The sequence below is a fragment of the Paroedura picta genome, chromosome 18 (assembly GCF_049243985.1).
Source record: "Paroedura picta isolate Pp20150507F chromosome 18, Ppicta_v3.0, whole genome shotgun sequence".
In the NCBI taxonomy this organism is placed as follows: domain Eukaryota; kingdom Metazoa; phylum Chordata; class Lepidosauria; order Squamata; family Gekkonidae; genus Paroedura; species Paroedura picta.
In genome coordinates, this window is record NC_135386.1 from 14274665 (window position 1) to 14298855 (window position 24191).

Consider the following 24191-nt stretch of genomic DNA (forward strand, 5'->3'; position numbering starts at 1 on the left):
GGATGGCACCCCCCCCTTGGGGCCAAGTTGCTTGCCCTGCCGCGACCTCTGTGAAAGGGTCATTCGACCCCCAAAGGGGTCCTGACCCCCAGGATGAGAGCCACTGTTTTAAAGAGTCTATTTCCCATTTTTGGAATTACAAACCGCAGCAAATAAAACCGTCAATGGGTTGGATCCAGACTGAATCTTCCAGTAGCAGAATGGACCCCCCCCACAAGGCAGACTCTCAATTGCAACAGGAGTATACAACCGAAACAGATCCGGTCAGCGACTCTGCTGGGCTATTCCAGTGGCTTCCTCCGAGATTTACCTTCTCATCGTAGACGATGCGTGGCCGTATCTCCGGGGCTTGGTAGCCAGGCGTGCCCTCCACGCCGAGAGCCCCCTCGTGAAAGGACTGCCGGGAGATCCCGTAATCAGACAGCTTGATGTTGACACTTTCCTTCACGTCCAGAGACCACACCAGGATGTTGTCTGACTTGAGGTCGCAGAAGATGACGTTCTTCTTATGGAGGTAGGCCAGTCCCGCCGCTATCTGGTACGCGGCTTTCAAGGTTAGCATGTGCCCCAGCGGAACAAAGGACACCCCTGAAGTCAGAGACAGGGGGAAGGATGGGAATTGGTCCTAAATATCCTACTTCTGTCATTCTCTGCCATGAAAAGACCCCCCATAACCCTGCAGACGGACCAGGCTCTTTACCTTTGGAGTTCTCAGACAGGACGGTGGTGAGACTCCCCAATGGGGCCAGCTCCAAGGCAAAGCAGAGCGGGTGGATGCTGATCCCGATCAGGGAGACGACACACGGGTGCTGCAGCGTGTGGAGCATGCTGGCTTCCTGCCGGAACTCGGAGAAGTTCTTCATGGCGTCCATGGCCCGCAGGTGCCTCAGCATTGTGTCTGGGCAGGGGAGAGGAGGCCCGGCTGTTAGCCAGATTTCGCCACTTGGAAAGAAAGAAGGCGGGAGAGATTGTTTCTCCCGGCATTTCTGTCTCCGTCACGGGCAAGCCAGGCTTTCCCTAGGGTCCTTAGAAAGGGCACATCTGCAGCGGTGGCTGGGAGCAAGCAACCCTTGCAGGATTTTATGCCCACCACTGCTGGCTTCCATGGTAGAGTGGGATTTGAACTCGAGTCCCCCAGATCTTTCCTGTAGGATACGTTAGCTGAGAGCATGTGACCGGGCACCCAGCAGACTTCCACGGCAGAGCAGGGATTTGAACCCGGCCCCTACAGAGCTAAGACTGAAGCAGAGAATCTTTTCCCCATCATAGGATAGAATGGGACAGGATGGGGACACCCCCTTCTTCTTGAAACTTGGGGGGGGGTCTTTAGAGAAGAGGGTCCTGAAACTACATTGAAAGTTTGGAGTCTCTAACACAAAATCCCAGCCCTGCTCCAGGCCTTGGAGAAGAGGGAAACAGGAAAATTCCCATTGACTTTAATGGTGCTATTGACTTCAGAGATCCGAAACTATTTGGACGGTTATATTTTGGCCATACAAATCTGGGGCCATTGGCATTTTGGACCGTTTTGTGCCCAAATCAAGCCTGGTTCGGGCTGTTTCTATCTGAGATTATCTGAAGTGCACATGTCTACACTTACCCTTTCCAAAGGTGCCCTCTACACCTTGGGACCAAGGCCAGCTTCTCTCCATGGTTTGAAAGAAAGTGGCTATCCTTAATTTTGGGGTCTCTGTGTGTGTGGGATTTTATATTTCCAAGGAGTGAATTCTTCACCTGCACTAGGGCCCGTGGGAAGCAGAGGGAAGGCATGAAGGAAATGCGCACACAAACCCCCATGCTCACTGCCTTCCTGCCTCGCACATGCGCCAAGGTTTCTATTCCACATCCCTTCACAAAGAGAGCAGCTGCAAGCCGAGCTCTGGGTTTTCATTCCAGCACACATGGGCCTCACAGACACGTTATTTAGACAGGAGAACTGGGCTTACAAGGGAGGGAAGTTTGCTTGCTTATAAACATGCTGGGGAATTTTATTTAAAAAGGGCCGCCATTGCCCAACAAGAGCACAATACCTGTAGCTGAGCATGCAGAGCTTGTGCATTTTTTCATCAAGAACTGCTTCACAGCCACTGGCTTTCCTTGGTACTGCGCCCGATATATAACAGTCCCACTTCCACCTTGGCCCAGAATACTATTTTCGCTTTTGCTGTATTCCAGTTTGCTGTTTTCCAAAAACAACCTGTCGGGCAAGCAAGAAGAATCAGAGCCGGAATCCCACAGAGCTGGAAGAGACCACCAAGGGCCATCCAGTCCAGCCCCGCCCTTTCTGGGGCACTTAAAAACCATGCCCCCCTGACCGGTGTTCCTCCAATCTCCTCCTCAAAACTTCCAATGAAGGAGATGCCATCACCCTCCAAGGAAGCAGACCCTATCTACGAACAGCCCTCCCCATCAGCAAAAGATCTCTAGTATTTAAGTGGAACCTCCTTTCCTGTAATTTGAATCCATTGCCCTGATTTCAAGGAAGAGAAAGAAAAGGGGGAAGAAACGTCACCTCGAAGGGAAGTCCGTCATGAACAGTTCCGAGACCAGCTCCTCTAAGGGGACAGGGATGTCCGGGTGGTTGGGACAGGCAATGGTGTCCAACTCGGTGGCAGTGAGGACACAGTCCTCCATGTTGAAGAACTGCATGTCTTCCATCTGCTGGCTGTCCCCATCTTGAGTGGAACAGACGGGGCAAGGGACATATTGCTCCATGAGGAGAGTTCCGTCACTTTCCGTGGCCGTGAGTGCTGAGGAGAGACCAAGAAATCAAAAGCAAATCTTTCAGTCATGAATTGTCACGCCCAGAACAGGACAGCATCAACATATGTTTGAGAAGAGCTGGTTTTATTTTTTCATTTTTTTTCAGTATCCAAAGGAGTCGCAAAGCAGCCCACAAACACCTTTCCCTTTCTCTCCCCACAACAGACACCCTGTGAGATAGGTGGGGCTGTGAGAGAACTGCTCTGCAAGAACAGTCCTAACTGTGACTAGCTCAAGGTCACCCAGCTCGTTGCAAGGGGAGGAGGAGTGGGGAATCAAACCTGCTTCTCCAGATTAGAGGCCACTACACCACATGCAACTGGGGATGTAATCAGGGAAAGAGTGCTTGGACACATCTCACAAAACTGGACACAAAACTGTTGTCAAGCGTCAATGGGAGGTATTTGGCTCAGCTCCCGGACATGGACAGGCCCTCTCTGGCTGTGGATGACCAGGAACTTTCTCTAGAAGTTAAATGTCCAGTCAGCCCCCGGATCCTGCTAAAGTAGAATCGCTCCCAGCAGGAATTGATGGTGGCTCTTACCAGGGAACCATTGGTCTATCAGAGAGTTGATATGATCGGTGATAAACGCCATTGCGGAAAAATCCCTCGTGTCCGACTGGCAGATGATTTTAATCCCGCCGCTTTTCTTCTTCTTCCAGTTCACGTCCGAAGACTCCACGCTGCCGCCCAGAAAGACACAAGTGCAATAAACTCCTTTTCGTCCACATTTAGCAAAAACAAAACTCAGAAACTGAGCTTAGTTTCTTAAATGGTCCTGGGATGTCAAGCTGGCCTTCCAGGAGAGACGCACGAAGGGTGGCACAGGACGGTGCAAATCCCTTCCCGCCTCCAACACTGAATGTTGGCTAAAAAACTGGAATCTGATTCTTATTCTGGTGCTGTTTGGCTTCAGCTGCCTGGGCAGGACAAGTAGCAGTGAGAGGGGAAAGACTATCCCAGCAGGCTGGCTTTACCTTCAAAAGGGCTATTTTGTACCTGCACCCAGCACCCTGAGTCAGAGTTTCAAAGGCAATTGCATACAGAATTTCAGCCAATCAATGAACCACCTCTGCAGCTTTGGGAAGGCTCTCTCCAGTCTATGTAAGCCCAAGACCCCATTGGCATGAGCTATACTGTTATATATACCTGCAAAATACAGGGGCAGATGCTATGGTTGTATTTGCTGGTCAGCAGGGTCACGCTGGGTGTGTAAAAGGGAGGTAGTTGCCTAGGCCAGGGGTAGTCAACCTGTGATCCTGCAGATGTCCTGCAGCAAATGCTGGCAGGGGCTCATGGGAATTGTAGTCCATGGACATCTGCAGGACCACAGGTTGACTACCCCTGGCCTAGGCTATCTACCAACTCTTGTTCATAGGGGATGGCCTATAAAATGAGGAATGATTTTCTTCCATCTGGTGAAAACTTAATAAGGGGACTTAATAAGGCTGTTTACAACTTTTCCTACACCAGAAATTTCACCTCAGTTGGAATGGAGGACAAGCAAAAATAATAATCCAGAAATGTTGGTTTTTAAAACCGATGGATACCAATAAGAAGTAGGGGGAAGCTTCCAAACGTTTCATAACCGTCATGAAAAATGCACTTGAAAAATAATGGAAAAAAATAAAATGACTCGAAGGAGCCTTTGAATAAAAAATGTGCACATCCTAGGGGGTTTTAAAAAATGGATCCCCCCGAATTTTGAATTTTGCAATGGTGCTATGATGCGATTTTGAACTACTGTGTTTTGTCTATTACTTGAAATGCTGCAGGCTGCTTCGAATCCTATGTTGAAGGAGACGTATGGCATATAAACATTTTAGAAAGAGAGCTAAAATAAAAAATATGGCTGCAATCTGTTGACAGATATGGCTCTGTTAATAATTTTATTTGATTCCCCTGCAGGCAGGTTAATTCCAATCAGGATGTGAAGTAGCTCGACTTATTATAAAAGAAAAAAAAAGATTTTTTCCGAAAGGCAGTTTAAGATGCTTCCCAATGAATTGTCGTTCACAGCCAGAGTCTACTGGTTGGTATTGGTTTCCTAGGCTGCATGGCTGTGGTCCCTGACATTTGTCCAGTAACTCTGGCAGGCATCTTCAGAGGTAGGACATGGCAGGACAGGAATCTCTTCATGCCAGAGAGTAGAGGGGCTTACATTTTGGCAAGGAGAGATTCCCATCTCCTTTCCATCCTCCAAAGATCCGAGCCATAGTTACTGGAGAAATGTCAGGGAAAACCAACAACAGCTAGCATGCTTTCTAATATTGTTGCTGAGAGACAATTCCCAGGAGGTCCAACCCTTGACCTTGCCACTTTGACAAGCTTTTGCCAAGCTTCCATCATTACCTCAGATAGCCTCCATCAAAGGTGACAAACAGCCCCTCCTGCCAATAAACGGTGTGATTTCTCTTCACTCGGAAGGTGCTGCATCTGTTTCGCTGTCTGCTCGTGAAGCTGTAGATAATGGTGCTTTTTCTCCTGTTCTTGGTATTCTTCTTGTTTTCAAAGAACTGGAACAGGCAACATAAGCACAGATCGGTGTTTACATATCATCTCTGACATTACCATCAGTCCGAGCCATTAAAATAGCCCTTCTCTTCTGTACATCACGCCTCGAGTTCCTAATAAGCAGATCTGTTGTAAAGCAAGAAATCTCTTTGCTGAAGAAAACAGTGAACAGTAGCGAGGGTCTCCCTTGCTAAGACTGAAGAACAAAAGTACAAGCATACTTTTCTGCTACCCTCACAACTCCTCCCTCCAATCTGAATCTTGGCATGCTTATCAACATGCCAGGCTCTCATTTTCAGAGAACTGGAGCAGGCAAAATAAGCACATGATACCCCTGTCATTATAAATCTGAGCCATGATCCTTCTCTTCTGTATCATCTTCTACTGCGATTTTTTTTTTACAACCTCTTTGGACCATCTCAACTGCCTGAATAGTTGGGGTTCCTTCCAAGTTTATAACCTGTGGGTCCAGCTGTCATTATAATCCCAAGTGTGGGATCCCTGGGTTTTGAATATGTGAGAGGACAAAGGGGGACCCACAAGCTGGTGCTTATTTCCACTGTCTCCTGAACCTCGACTTGCACAGAGTTTATCAAAATCCCCTGCATGTGGACATATTTGTGGGGTCTGGCAGAAAGCAGATGGATGGATCTCAGCCTCAGCTTGGGGCTAGGGATACCCCTGTACTTTGGGGCAGTAGCAATACCAATTTAAGACAGCATTAAGGAGCCCCATAAAAATTAGTACTTAAGTAAGCCTGTCATCCGAGATATCAACTGTGGTATTTTCTAGGCCTGTAAATGAGTGTTGGCAAAGATGCCAAGGAAAGGGCTCTGGAGCCTTAGGGTACTAGCCCACATCCCTCTGAATTCAGTGGCAAAACTGGAAGAGACGACCATCAATGGCTATCAGCCGAACTGACTAAAGGAAACCTTCACAGACACAGGCAGTAATTCTCTGAACTAGGTATGGATGTTTTGGCTTGGATATGCCCCAGAATCGATGCTGATTCAGGTAGTTTTTCAACGCATCTGAGTCGAACCACTTATTCCCTGCATTTGAATGGCTCGAATTCAGTCCTTTAAATGCCGCCCACTTTCTCAGGCAGTGGCTGAGGGATTTAAAAGGAGCTGGCAGGGCACTTGTCATTATCAGGCAAGATAAGGAAGTGAAAACTGCTGCACTTGCCACTGCTCTGCACTGAATCTGAAATTACGTACCTTTTTTGTTGGGCACATCCCTACCAAGGGGGTGTGTGACTGCCCCAAGGCAAGTCTTCCAGGGCAGGACTGGGATTTGGACTCTCTCAGACCCTAGTCCAACACTCTCTTGCCACTCTGAGTTTTCATATTCAGAGGGATGTCCCATAAAGCTGTGGTAGTCCACCTGTGGTCCTCCAGATGTTCATGGACTACAATTCCCATGAGCCCCTGCCAGCTGGCAGGGGCTCATGGGAATTGTAGTCCATGAACATCTGGAGGACCACAGGTTGACTACCCCTGCCATAAAGAATCCTCAACACATGTGGCTTCTGTCAAAACTGAAGTATGCAAATTCACAAAGGAGCCAGACAAGCTCACAATGAAAACCAGCGTCGTCTCTCTCCTCCCCACAGAGGAAAATCAGGAGAACTATCTGAAGGGAAGACAGGATAACAATCAGATAACGAGTCTGGGTAGGCAATTAGAGAAACCGCTAATGAAGTTTAAAACCATACAGTTACTTTTGCTAAATGAGATTCTCATGCTCGATACAGTCAAGCTAACATTATCTTTGCCTCAAGACAGAAGGAACAGATACAGGAAAATGAGTTTTTGGTTCAAAATATGTAAGGCAGGGCCTGTCAAATGCATACTGGAATAAGTAGAAATAATAGTAATATTGGCACAGGGATAATAAAATAATAAACTGTTCAATCTTATGTTAAATATATTACCATCTGTTTAGGTTTAAATGAGAGGAGGAGAAGGGGATAATGGGGAAAGGGGAAGGGGAAAATTCTATACAATATTATACAATAGAATTTTACATACAATCTAATCTTATGTATAACCCCCCTTTTACCTCTCTTTTTTCTATTAACTTCCTCGACAAATAAAAAAAGCTAACTAAAAAAAAAAGAAATGGCTAATTTCAGGCTTATGTAGCCGCAGTTTGACTTAGGGTCATGTAGGGAAGAGAGAGGAGGTTTAACCCTTTCACTTCCACCCAGTTTTAAAGCTAGAAACCTGACCCCCGTCTTTGATGTTTGCCTAAAATTCCCCAACCGCTTCTTGTGGCAGTGCTTCATGGGCAATCAGTAGGCCTGACAAGGGTGAACTGGCTCCTTTCCTCAGAGCCACGGCCAGCAGAAGGCATGCAGTCCAGCCTCGCCCCGCCTGCCGAATCGTCAAACTGCTGGCGGGAGTTATGCACTGTGGGTGAAGTTAGTTAGAGTGTGAGTTTCGAATCTGGGGTAACCTAATTCAAAGGCCCATGGAAGCCCATAGGATGCCCTCTGACCAGGCTGTGGTTGCTGGGATGGTGGAAAGAGGATAAAACCAGACTGTGGGTCCCTTAGGGAGAAAAGCAGGGTATAAATAAAATAAGCCATGCTACACACTACACATCTCTGTGATCTATTGTCCTTCCACAAAGCTGAGAGTCGGTCTTCACAGCCAGAAATTCATCAAACTTCATGGCAAGAGAGGGATTTCGTCTAGGAACGTGGGAAGGAACAAAATGTAGCATGGGAGAAATGATGGGAGCGCAAGCAGCCCCTCAAGTTGGGTGCCCCTGCTAAATTAGGCAGCTTATGTGATGCTCATCCCTATAGCAGCACCCTACACAACATGCCAGCTTACAAGCAATCTGGAGAGCTGGGTTTAATTCCCCACTCCTACACATGCAGCCAGCTGGATGACCTCAGGCTAGTCACAGTCCTTTTAGGACTGTTCTCTGAGAGCTCTCTCAGCTCTCCCAGGAGAAAGGAAGGAACGGTGATTATAAGCCGCTTTGAGATGCCTTTGGGTAGTGAAAAGTGGGATAGAAAAACCAACTCTTCTTCTTCTTCATACCAGCAGCCTGAATAGCCCCAACGAGCCCAAGTCTGCCAAAGTGTGGGAGCTGGTTAGTCCTTGGATGCGAGACCACCCACAAGACTGGGGTTTCTGCGCTATGCCTCCTCCCAGCTGCCTTCTAAGCCCTGGCCCTGCATTGGACACCTGCCTACCTGGAGATCCATCTCAGCCAGACTAATGAGCATCCGCGCTATGAACCTCTGCCAGAAGCCGACAGGGACGAAGCTCATCTTGAATACCCTCTGGATGGTGTTTGCCGTCTGGTGGCGGAAGCTGTTGATGTCCAAGGCCGGTTTGGCCGGAAGCAGATGAGGGAGCAGATAGCTGAAACAGACAAACAAGAACCACAAGATGTTCCAGTTAGGAGCTTTGCAAGCGGGTGTCCCGGAGACGACCTCTTGCGTTTTGCTGTCAGCGACCTAGCAGTAAGCCTTTGGATCGGCAGCTGCAACAGTGGGCCATAAGACGATGTCACAGAAAAAGCCCAAGGCGTGACAGACACCCAAGCCGCTGGAAAGGTTTTTGAGCACAACAAAAATATCAGGAATGTTTGTGCTGCCAGCGCCTGCCATTCCGATGCTCCAAGGTCCCTCTCTTTGCCTTAAGCTGGAAATGATTTAAGGATCGCCCTTCCAGGCAAACATGTGCTCAGTGCAGATGTCCCGCTGCAAACAGCCCTGATAAGTTACTGCCAGCTGCCCATCTTGAGGGCAGATTTTCCACGGCCGCCAGATTCGCCTCCACCTGATCCTGGGGCCTGAAATGCCGTGGCTGTCCTCAGAAGACCCTCCTGCTTCCAAGTTCCAGGCCGGGGGCCTGCAGTCTTTAGCTCCCGAGCCAAACACGGTTCTGCATAGAACCAAATAGGGCTCCTTTAAACAGAGAACAAAATTGCTTAAGGTAATGCGTTTGGGGGACAGCCCGGATTCTGCAAGGACCAGCAGGGGAAGGGAGCGGCTAGCAGAGATTTTGAAGGGGCTCAAATGCTGCTTAGAGATGCTTCACCAACTGGGAAGAGTCGCAGAGAACTGCTTCCCGGAAGCCAAGGGCAAACCATGGGCAGATGCACATTGGAATTCTGAAGCAATAACAGAGGATGCTCCTGTGCATCCTTATGATGTTTTGAGGGATCTCATTGACATTGTCTCTGAGGAAGTGTGCCTGCACACGAAAGCTCATTTCCCAAATAAAACTTGATTGTTCTTAAAGGTGCCGCGGGGCTCCACATTTTTTCTGCTGCTTCCGACCAACACGGCTACCCGCTTGAATCTATCCTCATGGGCATCCCTTCTTAATAAATGACCAGTGTCCAGGTCGCAGAAATGGTACGGGTGATTAATCGATGCGGCAATGATCAGGAATGTTAAGCGGTAAATATCATTCATGTTGACGGGCTTTCTCACAGTGGCTTCATATTCAGTGTGAAAGTCTGCAGATCCCTTGTCTTGATGGACCATAATCATAGCCTCGCAGAAGGGGCCATCCAGGCCGAGCCCCTGCTGAATGCAGGATAAGCCTCAAGCATCCAGGATAGCTGTCCATAGAACTATAGAGTTGGAAAGGGCCAGACAGGCCATTGAGTCCCACCCACAGCTCAGTACAGGATCCACCTCAAGCATCCATGATAAGGCTCTGTCCAGCCACTGCTTGAAGACTGCCAGTGAGGGGGAGCTCACCACCTCCACAGGCAGCCCATTCCCCTGCTGAACTATCCATTCCCAACACCTTGAATCTCAGGACTTGGCCCCACCAATGGAGTTCTTGAAAGGAGCCCTGGGAATGCCCCTGTTTTTCTCCCCTCCTCCATTTTAGCCTCAAAGTCACACCTTTCAAAGGAAGGGTCAGGCTGAGAGAGACCGGCCCATGTCCAACGGCAGAGTTGTCCTCCATGGGTCTCCCAGATTCAAATTTGATACTGTAGCCACTATACTATGGAGGTCTGTGGTTAATAATAATAATAATAATAATAATAATAATAATAATAATAATAATAATAGTACATTTTTCAACAGGCAGAAAGCACATTTTGCTCTGTGCCTGAGCATCAGCCGACAACGATCTCTCAGAATGTGCAGGTTACATTTTGCAGCTGAGCTGATGAGAGCTTCACCAGCTGATGACAGGGCTGCAAATCTTCCAGACAGAAATGGCAAAGAACCCATCAGAAATAACTAGCCTTAGTGACAGGGCCAAGCAAGCAGATGAGACGCCGTCCGAGCGAACGTCAGAGAGGGCTCAAAAGAAGAGAGGGTTAAGAAGGGAGAAATATTAAGTCTGTTTCCTTTCCAGTAATTGCCTTGGTAAGTGCAAAAAAAAAAAAAAATCTAAGGGCTCCTTAAGGCAAAAGAAGTGACAGAAAAACTTGTTTAAAAAAAATAACCACTGAAGACAAATATCGATACAGGCCTTTCCCCCCAAAAAAGATGTTTCTGATCTTTCTGAAATTCTTTGGAGGGACCAGTTGGTCCAAATCTTTGACACACTGCAGCAGGAACAAGTAGCTCCACAGGCTGTTCAAATGAAGAAGATCTGTTTTTTTTTTTTCCACCACCTGAAGGAGTCTCAAAGCAGCTTACACCTTCTCTTCCTCTCCCTATAACAGACAACCTGGAAGGGAGGGGAGGCTGAAGAAATGGGGACTGGCCCACAGTCACCCTGCTGGCTGCATCTAGAGGAGTGGAGAATCAAACCTAGTTCTCCAGATTAGAGGTCGCAACTCTTAACCACTACACCAAGCTGGCTCTCAACCATAGAATCATAGAATCATAGAGTTGGAAGGGGCCATACAGGCCATCTAGTCCAACCCCCTGCTCAATGCAGGATCAGCCCTAAGCATCCTAAACCAGTGATATGTATTACTTTTAGACAATTTTGCAATGGCCAAACATATTAATTTGTTGGAAGTGTGTGTGTGTGTGTGGGGGGGGAAATTACTAGTAAGGAAAGGACAGGGGTTTCAATCAAGTAGCTAAGAGCAAAAGTTGAGTACCAAAAAATACACATGCAGATAGAACAGCAGAAGGAAAACAGCTTTTAGAAACAGAAGAATAAGCGGCTAATCCACAACATGCACAAACACACATGATGGAGACCTCTTCCCATGATTTTGTGATTAGAAAATGAAACAAGAGGTTTGCAGGGTGTGACCTGAAAGGGGGCTGGGTGATTCCCTCCCCTTTGTTTTACCTGCAAAAGGTACTGCTAACACAGTAGCAGTTTGCAGCCTTCAAAATATGGGTCAGTACACACTTTAAAACTTTAAAACTCTAACAAGCACGGGGACTTTGATGTCCACAGGGCCTTGGAGTGGGCAGGTGTTTCCACCTGTCCTGTTTAGCCACACACCTGGCGACAATTACCAGTGTACCTGTGGTTGGCTACCGGGAGTGCGATTTCAAACTTGGCAAGGAATTGGAAATACTGCTCTTCCGTCTGCTTGGTGAAGCCCGTCCCGACCAGCAGCATCCGCAGGTCCTCGGCTTTGATCACCCCGTTCTTGGCCACCGACTTGGAACTTCTGATGCTGAAGATGCGCTGCAGGCACTCCGACAACCAGACCGGGTCCAGGAAATAGAGGTTGCGCAGCCCGTGGCTCGTGTCCGGGAAGTGCAGCAGGGTGCCCGTTTCAATCAGGAAGTGGATGGCTGCGGAGGACAAAACGGGAGACAGCCCTGCCACAAAACGCCTTGACCCGGTTGGAAAGCAGGGAAAACAAGTCAATTTGCACTGGGTTGATCTGAAAGCCCAGGAGAGCTGTGGGATTTCTTAGGGCCTTTTCACACAGGGATCTTTGTTGCAAATTGTTTGCGGAATGAAAAATCGCCATTTAAAATAGTGGAATTCGTCGTTATGCATACCTGCCTTTGTAGTGGAATCAGTTGCGTTTTTTAGCGTTTCCCACAGGCTTCCGGTCTCGGCAGAAATCGCTAGAAAGGAAGCGCTATTGCCAAGCTCGTCCCGCCCCTGGCCGTCAAGCAGCCAATGGGCAGCCGTTAGCATGCTCCCAAACAGCCCCTTTCCCTTTAAGAAAGGTTTTTTTAAAAAAAAAAATGACCCATAGCAATGAATCTAGGTAGATTCGTTGCTACGGAGAGACCCATCCAGCTGCCTAATGTGAGCTGTCGTTTGATTGTATGATCGTTTGCACGCTGCCTCGAGTGATAAAAAAAAAATCCCCCCCCCTCTCACGGGCACGATTTTCGGCTGAATTTATTTGTAAAAAATAAAGGGACTTTATTTCAGCAAACGGGCTTTTCAGTGGTTTGTGCTTAGTGACTAAAGGTGAAGGACTGAAGCCAGGGAAGCCTCTAAACAGAAAGAGGCTCGCCGGTGCGTTTATCCCCGCTCGCTCGGAGAAAAAAAAATGGCGATCGCTTCGCCGGAAGTTTGGAGGAGAGAGCCAGGGGGAGGGACTTTGAAGAACCAGCAACAATGGTAACGCACAGGTCTTTAGCGCTACTGTTGCAGATTGGTTGCAGGAGTGTATTGCTATCCGGAGGGTGAATCCACTTTTCTGGATTCCCCTGAAAGCGCCACAACGAAGCACTTTTTGCTGATTGGTTTCAGGATTGTTGCAGATTGTCTACGACGTCGTGGGTTATGGCAAATTAGTAGCGTTTCCAAATAGCAACCATTCTGCTACTTTGAAGCCGTGCGAAATGGCCCTTGGTGTTCTGCAGAGCCTGCAAAACGTAGCTCTTCCGCCAGGTCTGTGGTTGAGGCCGGGTTCAGTGTGGAAGACTGAAGTGTCCCCCCCTCCATCGTTCAGCGTTATGGAACACCTTAAGTCAACTCCTTCCCCCCCCTCCCCCGCGAGTGGTAGGGTGGGGGTGGGACTATATTCTCTGCCAGGTTTCTTATCTTATTAAATTTGCTGTGATTGTAATGAAATGTTTACGTCCTTTCAATGGGGGTTTAAAATGTGATTTTTATGGACTTGTGTAACCCGCCACGAGCCGGCTTCGGGAGTGGTAGGGAATAAATATAACAATAAATAAATGAAAAAATAAAATAAAACATTCCGAAGGTGAAGTGAATGGGTATCCAGTGCGTAAGAACATGTCTTTGTAAAGCAAAATGCAACAAGCACAGTCAAAAATAAACCCCCGAGGCTGCTTTCTGCTGAGTCAGACCACTGGTCTATCAAGGCTGGGATCACCTACTCTGACTGGCAGGTGCTCCCCATGGCCCTGAGGTCTTTTGTATTACTTTGTTGTCATTGTTAAGTCACAGCTAACTGATGGAAACCCCTGAGGGTGTTCCTCCAGATATGGTTTTCCCATTGCCTGCCTCTGTGTGGGGATCCTGGTCTTCCAAAACCAAGACCGACCCTACTTAGCTTCCAAGATGACGTCCACCTATTACATGATCCCCTTTTAAAACTGGAATTGGAACTTGGGAACTGCATGAAAGGCAGGTCCTCTACCCCGGAGCCTTGTTGCCTTCGGAAGCCAGCAAAGGCCCCCTTCAGTATTTCTGCGTTGTCTGAAATGCTACAAACTTTCCTCATGACAGTGTTAGGAGCTGCCATGATCCTGCCGGTGTCAGCTGCCACTGCCCCTTGTCCTCCTTTGTACTGTCACCTGCCAGTGGGGAGTGGGCCCGGGACACTTAACTGCGTGTAACTGCTTTTATCGCTTGCTTGTTTGTGTAGTGAAGGTGCCATTTTCCTCTTAGGAGGGTGGGACTGTGGGAGAGGGGAGCTTGGAGATTATCTGTGAGGCTGGCCTCGAGTCAACCTTGCACAAATTTATTCATTTATTTGATGCTCTGTGCACCTAGTTTGTGCGCTTTCCCCTGGGAACAGAGGGAAGGGGAGCCTGCCTTTTCTGAGAAACAGGGGACACTGGGAGGTGGGGTTTCTGAGGTTATATTAATCAGTGTACTGCTTATCAAGTTAGGTCACAGACACCACGCAACCTCCTGCATCCCAGGAAAGACTCACCCATTTGGGGGAGGGGCATCTGCTTGGGATGCAGAAGGTGCTGAGTTCAAGTCCCAGCATCACCAGGTGGAAGGACCAGGTAGGGGGTGATGGGAAAGACCTCCGCCGGAGACCCTGGACAGCAGCTGCCGGCCTGAGTAGACAATACTGACCTTGATAAGACCAAGAGTCAGATTCAGGAGGAGGAAACTTCGCGTGTGTTCACTTTAGGCTCTGGAAGCTCTGGATTTTGAGATATCACTGCCCTATTCAGCCTTACCGGTCTGCAAGTCCTCATAGTCCTTGATGTCATTTCCTGGAGCTCTCTCGACGATGTTCTCTATTTCCTTGTCTGTCAGGTACTGGACACTGTCGCTCTGCCTTCTCCTCTGTCGTTCAGCTATAATGGAGTCTCGGAAGCGCAGGTAACTCCTTGGGATCTGTTACGTTACATTGAAGACCAACCCATCACTTTGTTAAAGACACCCCCCCCTTTCACGGGCCCATTCATCAGTGTTGAGTGAGGGGAGGGGGTACTACTTTGGAAACTCAGGGGGCTCTACAAGGTGTAGTAGTAGAAGAAGAAGAGTTGGTTCTTATATGCCGCTTTTCCCTACTCGAAGGAGGCTCAAAGCGGCTTACAGTCGCCTTCCCTTTCCTCTCCCCACAACAGACACCCTGTGAGGGAGGTGGGGCTGAGAGAGCCCTGATATCACTGCATGTGGGGGAGTGCAGAATTGAACCTGGCATGCCAGATTAGAAGTCTGCACTCCTAACCACTACACCAAACTGGTAAAGATAAAGGTATCCCCTGTGCGTGCAAGCACCGGGTCATGTCTGACCCTTGGGGTGACGCCCTCTAGCATTTTCATGGCAGACTCAATACGGGGTGGTTTGCCAGTGCCTTCTCCAGTCATTACCGTTTACCCCCCAGCAAGCTGGGTACTCATTTTACCGACCTCGGAAGGATGGAAGGCTGAGTCAACCTTGAGCCGGCTGCTGGGATCGAACTCCCAGCCTCATGGTCAGATCTTTCAGACTGCATGTCTGCTGCCTTACCACTCTGTGCCACAAGAGGCTCTACAAGGTGTAGCACTGCCCGTCAAAACAGAGTATTCGAATGCTAATGACCAAACCGGATTTACGGGATCATTTCCAGTTTTGGTCCCTCTGCCGTCAAGTTGCAGTAGATGTAGGGAGATCCCTTATGGTTTTTAGGGCAAGAGATGTTTGGAGGCGGTTGGAAGAAGAGTCGGTTTTTATACTCCTATTTCTTTGTGTGAGAGAGTCTCAAAGCGGCTTACCATTGCCTTCCCTTCCTCTCCCCACAACAGGCACCCTGTGAGGCAGGAGAAGATGGGAGAGCTCTGAGAGAATAAGCCGGTTTATATGTCCCACTCATCACTAGCTGAAGGAGTCTCAAAGGGGTTTACAATCACCAAACCAAACCGAGGCAGCTTCCCACGGCCACGAAAGAATACCCACCAGCCTCCCCACAAGCTTCTGTGAGCAGATCGAACTGCCAGCGTCTTTCATACTACAAGTGATGTGGTAAACGAGCTGGCGGAGTCCTTCCAGGCCTTCCAGGGTCTTACACGAAAGCTCACTGCAGAGAGGAATCAAGATGATAGAAAGAGACCATTAAAGTGGCAAGAAAGCCCAACAGGTAACCCTAATTTCAAACTCTCCAATACCTTCACAGGTTGGGTCTTCCATCCCAACACGCCCCTGGTCTGACCCTGCTTAGTTTCCAAGATCTGACAAGCCTAAACACCAAGTCTTTCCCTTCTTCCTTGAACTTACTGTAAATTCTTCAGAGTGATATCAGGGAAGCCGGTGGCTCTGGAGCCAGAAGGAGATCGGCAGATAGCCAGCACGTAGGCTCTCAGGGTGGCGATCCTCTCGACACGGAATTTGGTGTCGATCAGGTCGAGGTGCGTCCCAACAACCAGCACAACTGAATTGGGAGCCTTGGCCTGGGAAAGCAGAAGTTCAGGGTGAGGGTTTTTCGGGTCTGTGCAGGGCTCTCGTGGGAAGCTTTTGCAAAATGGTAATAAATCAAGTGCCGTCAAGGCACAGCTGACTAATGGCAAATGCTCAAGGTGCTCCCAAGGTCAAAAGATGCTCAGAAGTCACTTGCCCGGTCCCACCAAGTTCTACCCATGGTTGATACTGCTTAGCTTCCAAGCCCTCCCAACTTTTGGGCTATTCTTATAAAATAAGCATGCCTGCATCTTCTACTGGGTGGGCTTCCAATCAAGTCAAGGAACATGTCCAGTTGTGGGCACCCGCAGCAGAGACGTTACACAAGACCGTAAGTAGGCTGAAGGTCTGGGACAAGGCAGAACCACTTCCAGATGTTCATGCAGAACACATCTGCAGACTGGAAGGTCTCCCTCACCACATCAGGCTACCACTGTCCCATAAACACCTAGGAGTAATAAAACATCTGAGCGCTTTCATCCCAGGACTTGGCTATTAATTGGCAGCACCTATCCTGGAGCCGTCAGAAGAAGAACAAGAGAAACGGCTTCAACCCAAACAAATTTGGACTCCAGGGGCGCCTTTAAGTCAAGCTTCATTCAAGGTGTAAGCTTTTGCGTACACACCAGCAAGGCATTCTTCACGGGGTTGGACTAGATGACCTTGGAGCTCCCTTCCAACTCTTGGATTCTAGGAAACCCAACCACAGTTCTAGCTGAGTTTTATCAAGGCCAGGCTGCAATGCTCCTCCTGATGCCTCTGACTTCTCAGAGCACGACGCCTCCTTTACCTCAATGTTCAGCAGCCAGAACTGAAGATTTGCAATGGCTTCCTCGCCCAGTGCCAAGTTCCACACAACAACGTACAATGCTTTATCGGTGAAGAAACATTGATTGACCGTCGACATGCTGGCCGGACCTCCGATATCCCAGACGTTAAACGCCACTGAATCAACCTAATCGGACAACGAGAAACATTTGGTGGGGGAGGAGAGAACCACCCCTTCCCCAGGAGCAGCTAAAATAAATCACAGAGAGATAATGGTCAGGGCATCATGAACCCATGCCCTGAGCATCTTTGCAATGGATGACCGAAGAAAGGCACTCTTGAGGTGGGTGGCCTGGTCTTCCACACAGGAAATGGAAGAGAATGACTTCCCCACAACACAAGGCGGGATTTGAACCTGGGCCTTCCACATCCTCGTCTTAGCTGCTCCCCCGTGAATCTGGGGATTTCACTGCAAGTGGGTTGGATAGCTTTGTATTTCCGTCATCTCCAAATACCAAATCAAATGCAGAGTTTTTCTTTGGCCAGATGTAACGTTCTGCCCTGAGCAGTCATTTTAGGAATTTTTAAAATAGTGTATTCAGACAGATACTGCCCGTGTAAAACAAGTGATGCCAAAATTATCTTGCAAGTGCGTTTTTATCGCCCCTTCGACACAGATATCCGGACAAAAATTTTAAGCCCTGTTTTGTTAAATAAGACAGGACTTCCTGATCATTTAAAGGTGAATTGAATTGTATTGAATCTGTTTTGCATATTCTATTGTATTGTCCATTTTATGAAGGGATTTGAGTTAAATTCTTATTCTCCTTTTTAACTAGGTGCGCCATTGTCTTCTGACCAGGCTAAAAATATGATTTTTAATGAATAGCCAAGTTGAGAATTGTTTATTTCCATAATTTACATGTTAGCATAATGGTTCTATTAATTTTATTGTCGTCCTTTGACTTCTACATGCCTGTAATGGTTTTACTAATTCTAGTGTCCCTTTATTCATGCAAACAAAGGCTTGTGTGTGTGTGTGTGTAGATCTTTTACAGGTTTCCTTCCTTCTGAAGAACAACAACTCTGAAGTCACAGAAAGCGTGGCTAAATTGTTGCAAGGCGCCACAAAATCATGCAAGGTGAGTGTTAAGGAAGAGTCACCTGTATCGTGTTTCTTATTTTCCTTTGGCCACCATCTCCCCCCTGCCCAACACCTGCTGGTTACAGAGACAGGTGGGTTTTGCCCCAGAGTCAGATAAGAGCAACCGCCATCTTTTCACCATGTCTCTGAACTCTGGCATGGGTGCCTCTACCAAAATCAGTTCCACACTTCCACACTTCATCGAGGTGCCAATACTTCCCCACCCCTGCCTGGAAAAGCTTTGCCTCTCGTTCCTATTGACCTTCGATTTGAATCCGGCTGGTTTCTGAAGCTCCCACTTTGTGGTCCAGATGGTCACGTCCCCGTGCATCGTTAGGGACGCTTTTCCGGTCTGGAGGGTTTCAACCAGCGCCGACTTCCCCTGCCGCGGGGGACCCACCATGATCATCTTCATCACGTGGCACGGCTCCGCTTTCCGCAGCTGGGCTCGCAAGAAGGCCAAGATGGTCTTGGGGCCTGGCAAAGGATGAAGAAATAAAACGGAGAGCTGTCAGGACAAAAATGATCTTCCAAGGGTTGCTTAAGTGGTGATCTCCCAGTTCTTAGGCAGACACACGGACCACTGCACCATTAGCCTGGTTTGGAGTCCATCTCTGCTCAAATCGAAAGGGGGGGAGGGAGAAACAGACTCGCCTTCTTTTCTGATCTCAGCAGGCAGGTTGGCAATAGTTAACTCTTCGATATCCAGCTGCCAAAGATTAGATAGCTGTCCCAGTTCAGAAGGGAGTTCTTGAATGGCCCGGTTACTACGCAAAAAGCAAAACAAAACAGCCCACTCTGTCAACAGCCTGGCACCACACTGCCCCTTCACAAAACAGCAAGGCAAACCTGGCGGCTCTGGGTTAGAAACTCTGAGAAAAAGATACAGAGGGATGACAGGGGCTACCGAAATTTCTTGAGGGGTGGGGAATCGACATGTGCCTACTTGGTCTTTGGGGAAAAGCCATTTCTGCAGACACAATGTAACAGCAGTGGTCGCATCTACCTGGCTCAGGACTGGAGCTACGGGGGGAAGAAACCTTTGCAGGCGGAGCAAGTGAGGGCCAGCTTGGGATAAGGAGCACCATCTGAACCGGCCCTACAGTAAATCAGGCAGTTGGGTCTCTCATGCCGCACTCTGTCCGGCTGTGATTTTCAGGCCCAGTAAGGATTTCGTGAGGTACCTGTTCTCTGAATCGTCCCCTTAATTGGAGAGGCCACAGCTCAGCGGAAGAATCTGGGTGGGATGCAGAAGGTCCCCAGTTCAAGGCCCAGCATCTCCAGTTAAAAGAACCAGGCCGGAAGTGATGGGAAGAATGTCCACCTGAGACCTTGGGGAGCTGCTGCCAGTCTGAGTGGACAATACTGATTTTTGAAGGTCTGATTCAGTAAGAAGGCAGCTCTGTGTGCCCTGAAACTCAGGGGAGAGCGGTATACAAATGGAATGAATGAATGAATGAATGAATGAATGAATGAATGAATGAATGTCTCACTGACTGAACTGGACTCTTCTTCATGCCAAGCATGCCCTCTGCCACAGAGACACGCTCCTTCCCAAAATTGCCAGCAAAAGCTCATAACTCTGCAGTAAAACAATCCCAGGAATTTCAGCTGAAGCGACAAGAGTTCCAAGGAGGCATTTGAGGTTGTGCCGCATTCCTGGAGGTTTCTCCTTCACTTACTTGCCTAAGTAAAGCTCAGAAAGCCCCTTGAGGAAGCAGACCGATTGGGGGACGGCGTCTAGCTGGTTGTCGTTTAGACAGAGGACTTCTAGGGACTCACAGAGGTATTCGGGAAACTCCAAGGTGGGACCTGGCAGAGGAGCAAACAACAAGAGAGATCAAAAGCACAGCAGATGAAAAAAGATCACTGTGCCCTGATGTAAAAACTTACACAGTGCTTGGGGCCTACGCATTATTTGATTGTCAGGAAAGAGATGCATAATTTTTAACTGCACCCCTGTGTTACCTGGGAATAGCCATCTGCTCGACAACAAAAGAAACCTCTGCCACAGTTCCTGTGCATAGTCACAATGCATCCTATCTCATGCAATATCTGGCCCAACAAGAGCCCAGTGGAGCCTAGCGCCACTGAAGTCCTCGTCAAAAACTCATTAAGAACCCACACGTTCCCCCAAACCGCTGGCACATAACATCTTCAGCTTTATTTAAAGTGCTCTCCAGGTGCTTGCAAAGGCACTAAAGTGCACAGCAGTGATGGTTTTCAAGCCAGTCAAGAAGAAGTAGGCTGCATTCAAAGGTGAAGGAGAAAACCGGTATTTCATCCTTTCACAGTGAAACAGGAGGCTGTGCCTTGGTGGAGTGTTTGTTTTGCATGCAGAAGGCCCCAGGGTCAGCCCCTGGTCAAACACCTCTATGGGGGATCCTGGAGAGCAGCTGCCAGTTGGGCAGACAATGACAGATCGAGGGTCTGACTCAGTAGGCAGCTTCATGTGTTCACAGTCAACACGCTCAGATGAGTCATGCCCCTTTACCTCCTCCAATGCAGATGGAGCAGCATCGAGGAGCAACGAATTATGCATCGAAAAAATGCTGCACTTACTAGCCAGATAGGGCCCTGCAGCTCTTTGAATCACAGAATCATAGAGTTGGAACGGACCTCTTGGGTCATTTGGTCCAACCCCCTGCACTATGCAGGACACTCACAACCTTTGGTATGTCCGTTCCCTGCTGTGACCGGAGCCAGGCTGGGGGAACCCAGCTCATGTCACAGGGATTCTCCAGCTGAGCTCATAGCCTTTTTTTTTTTTGTAGCTGTTGTTGTTGTGGTCCTTTACCTGGAGGTAAGGGAGGGAGAACTTGGGACCTTCTGCATGCAAAGTGAGCCGTCACCACTGGCTTTTTGTTGTTTCACAGTGGCGGGGGAGTTCTCCAGAGCACTAAAGCAAAATAATTAAACTTCCTCCTAATCCCAGTTTTGTATAAATGGCTTCCCTCCCTCCTGACTCCCCCAGTGCCGTACCAGACTCAGCGCCAGAGCGAGCTCTGCTTCGGGTGGAGAAAAACGAAATCCGCTTCGTTTTGGCCGCTTCGTCAGCTCTGTGGCTCAAACAGAAAACACAGGGGAATGAAATTTTAAGAAGCCCACTCTGCAGTAGCACCCAGGTGAAGAAACCAAGGACACTTTTAATTGTGGGCTTTTAACCAAAGGCTTTTGTGGCCTGCTTCAAACCTGAGCTCTGTTTAAAACAGATATGGGGGGGGGGATTTAGTGATTGGTTTATGCTGTTTTTTGCAGTTCAAGTTTGTTCTAAATAACTTCTTGTACATGGAATAATTGATTATACTTTTGTGCAATTTTAAGGTGTATTTGTCTGTCTGTGTATCTATCTATTTCTAGATCTTTGATCATCTGTCTATTTATCCATGTATCTGTCATTGATCGTCTCTCTCTCTCTCTCCTCTATTTATCTATCTCACTTGCAGCTCAGGGAAGTTTACATAGAATATAGGAGAACATAAGGATGAGTACAGTATAACTCAATAACATCATCAAATAAATGGCAGTAGTAACTGTGGTTTTATAATATTTCTGTAACTAGTGGTAGCAACTTTAACATATAACTATAACTAACACCCCAAAGGCTGGTCAGTTCAGGGGGAGGGGTTTGGGGGGGCAGTAGATGTTGTTGGTTTGGTCGACCTCAACCATATGCCTGGAGGAAGAGCTCCATTTTGCAGGCCCTGCAGGACTGTGCTAGTTCCGGCAGGGCCCTGATCTCTTCGGGGATCCCTTTCCACCCGGCGGGCGCCAGGACAGAGAATTTTTAATTTCTAAGCTGCTTCAAGCTAGATTCTGAAGAGGCAGCCTAGAAATTCCCTCTAAGAAATAAACTCACTTCCCAAGCTGGTTCTTCGAGAGATCCAAAGTCTTCAGTTGTCTGCAAGACCACTTTTCTTGAGAAGGTAAGACGGTTAACTGATTTCCTGAAAGCTTCAATGATACCAACGCCTACAAGAGAAAGGGACATGGTTGAAGAGCCAGTGGAGGTGGAAGTGTTTGTACCAGTAATTTCAATGGAATCATTTCAGAATCACGCAATACAGTTTATCTGATTTTACAGTTATATTCCACTTTCCCAATCAAAATAACTTTACAAAGCCGCTTACAACAGCTGGCCCAGCAGAAATCAAACGGTAATCAATGTATCAAATAAAGGAGGATTAAATATATATGGAACTTTATGGAACTTGTTCCATAAAAGATTCACAATTCATACAACACACATTCAGCAACATTTTCCCCCCCACCCCCACCCCTGTGTCAAGATCGTTGCCTCAAGGAGATTATAATCAATGTCAACATTTCCCCCCCTGGAATTGAAATATGAATTTATGGGGATTCTCCATTCTGTTTGTTGGATTGCATTTGCCCCCAGTCAAAATGAAGACTGTTTACTAATGTTTTCATTGCCTTCTTTCCAACATTACATATTGTAACATCACGGATATGTAAGATTACACATTTTCTCCAGACATATATGCAGCTCTCGCAGTCAGTCTGCATCACTGGTTTTGTAGTCTGACATAAAAATACTAAATCTGGAACATAGAAAAGCTTTGTTGGGGAAAAGCAGAAAGATGCCTTGAGCTTGCTAAGGGCTCGCATTTCTAAAAGCCGGGATTTCATTACACTAAGCAAGGCTGGGCTAGTCAAAAGACGTGGGGAGGGGGTGGGAGATGCCACAGGAGTGCCATCTAGTGTTCAAGCTGCTAGCTGCGTCCCATCTTTCAGAGAATCAAAGCAATTTTACAAATCAGCGTGGATTCAGTGCTGGAAAATTTGAATCCTGTCCCATCTAACCCGGAGGAAGTGAGCGGCTAGTTTACACAGGCAACTGCAACTCCGGCACTGTCATCTCAGTTGCCTGATGACACACCCTGGGACACAGGACAGACACATTCGAGAAATATTTTGGCGCAATTCTTCACCCTCTTTGACCACGTCAAACCAATTGCTTATCAGAATGGCAGTTAAACCTATGTAAAAGAGAGCTAAACAAAGAATCCCCCAACTTGGTGTAAAAATCACAAAAAAGCAAAACATGAGATCAAAATGGGGAGGTCCAGCTTTACACGGGCAAAGTCTCCTTGATGAGCAGTTCTCAAGAATTTGCCCTCCAACTGAAGACCAAAAACTGAACTTTGTGAGCATAAAAGCTCTGTGGATCTGCAGGGATTTGGGGTGCAAGACATAATCAGCTAGAACCCTCAAATCAGGCACTATGCCATACACACGTGGAGAAGACGCCCTACTAGCTAATGAGCATAAAGTTTCTCTCTCAATACTCAAGGGCCTCTGGTGCAGTGCTCCAAAAGCTTGTTGTTTCTCCAGGATGAAAAGCAAGTCAAGTGAAACACCAACTGGCTGGATTGTATGCAAAATTTAAAGCGACCAACTACTTGAAAAAGGGTCAACATTATTCACACAAGACGAGGGTGTTCATCTATGCAGCGGAGAGGCAGCCAAAACGTCAAGGTCTGAAGCCAGGCCTTCACATGACCACATGGCAAGGCACAAGGGAGGATGCAGCTGGGCCCCTGTTCTGTGTGTCAACTCAGTTTTTTAAAAAGCTTCTCCCACTGCTCTTGTGAATCCCATTGCTTAGGCCAATCCGCTGTTTCTCATTTGAAGGTATCCCACTGGGTTGCTTGGGAGGGAACAAAACAAGGAGGTGAGGATCAGGTGCCCTGCCCTGAATTCTTTGGTGGGGAGATGGAGTGAAACAGTGATGAAAACAGGAAGACGTGATCACCCCCATGTTTCCCCCAAGTGCCAGAGATGCTGCATCTGTTTGTGTTCCAGTTACAGTCTGTCAAGGATGACAGCATTAGTTGTGAGCAAACAGCACCATGGGGGAGGAGGAGGAGGAGGAGTTTGCTTTTATACCCTGCTTTTCACTATCAGGAGCGTCAAAGTAGCTTACAAATGCCTTCCCTTCCTCCCCTCATAACAGACACCCTGTGAGGTGGGTGAGGCTGAGAGAGCCCTGATATTCATGCTCAGTCAGAACAG

The 24191-nt window shown here is 47.9% G+C and overlaps 1 protein-coding gene across 5 annotated transcripts in view; it reads right to left on the bottom strand.

Annotated features, from left to right (window-relative positions):
• LRRK1 (leucine rich repeat kinase 1) overlaps positions 1-24191 on the bottom strand; it is a 66611-nt gene that overhangs the window by 8894 nt on the left and 33526 nt on the right. For all 5 annotated transcript variants that reach the window (XR_013227369.1, XM_077317345.1, XM_077317346.1 and 2 more), the window contains 17 exons: positions 22015-22127; positions 21138-21214; positions 19838-19967; positions 18810-18922; positions 18418-18632; positions 17034-17198; positions 16064-16236; positions 15746-15866; positions 14541-14700; positions 11705-11981; positions 8490-8661; positions 5117-5280; positions 3308-3447; positions 2513-2750; positions 2031-2197; positions 701-898; positions 311-588 (listed from right to left, as the gene is read on the bottom strand). Coding sequence is in view for 4 of the 5 variants with exons in the window: in XM_077317345.1 (XP_077173460.1) it covers positions 311-588; positions 701-898; positions 2031-2197; positions 2513-2750; positions 3308-3447; positions 5117-5280; positions 8490-8661; positions 11705-11981; positions 14541-14700; positions 15746-15866; positions 16064-16236; positions 17034-17198; positions 18418-18632; positions 18810-18922; positions 19838-19967; positions 21138-21214; positions 22015-22127 (2901 nt within the window). In the remaining variant the exon portion in view is untranslated. The remainder of the gene's footprint in view (positions 1-310; positions 589-700; positions 899-2030; positions 2198-2512; positions 2751-3307; positions 3448-5116; positions 5281-8489; positions 8662-11704; positions 11982-14540; positions 14701-15745; positions 15867-16063; positions 16237-17033; positions 17199-18417; positions 18633-18809; positions 18923-19837; positions 19968-21137; positions 21215-22014; positions 22128-24191) is intronic.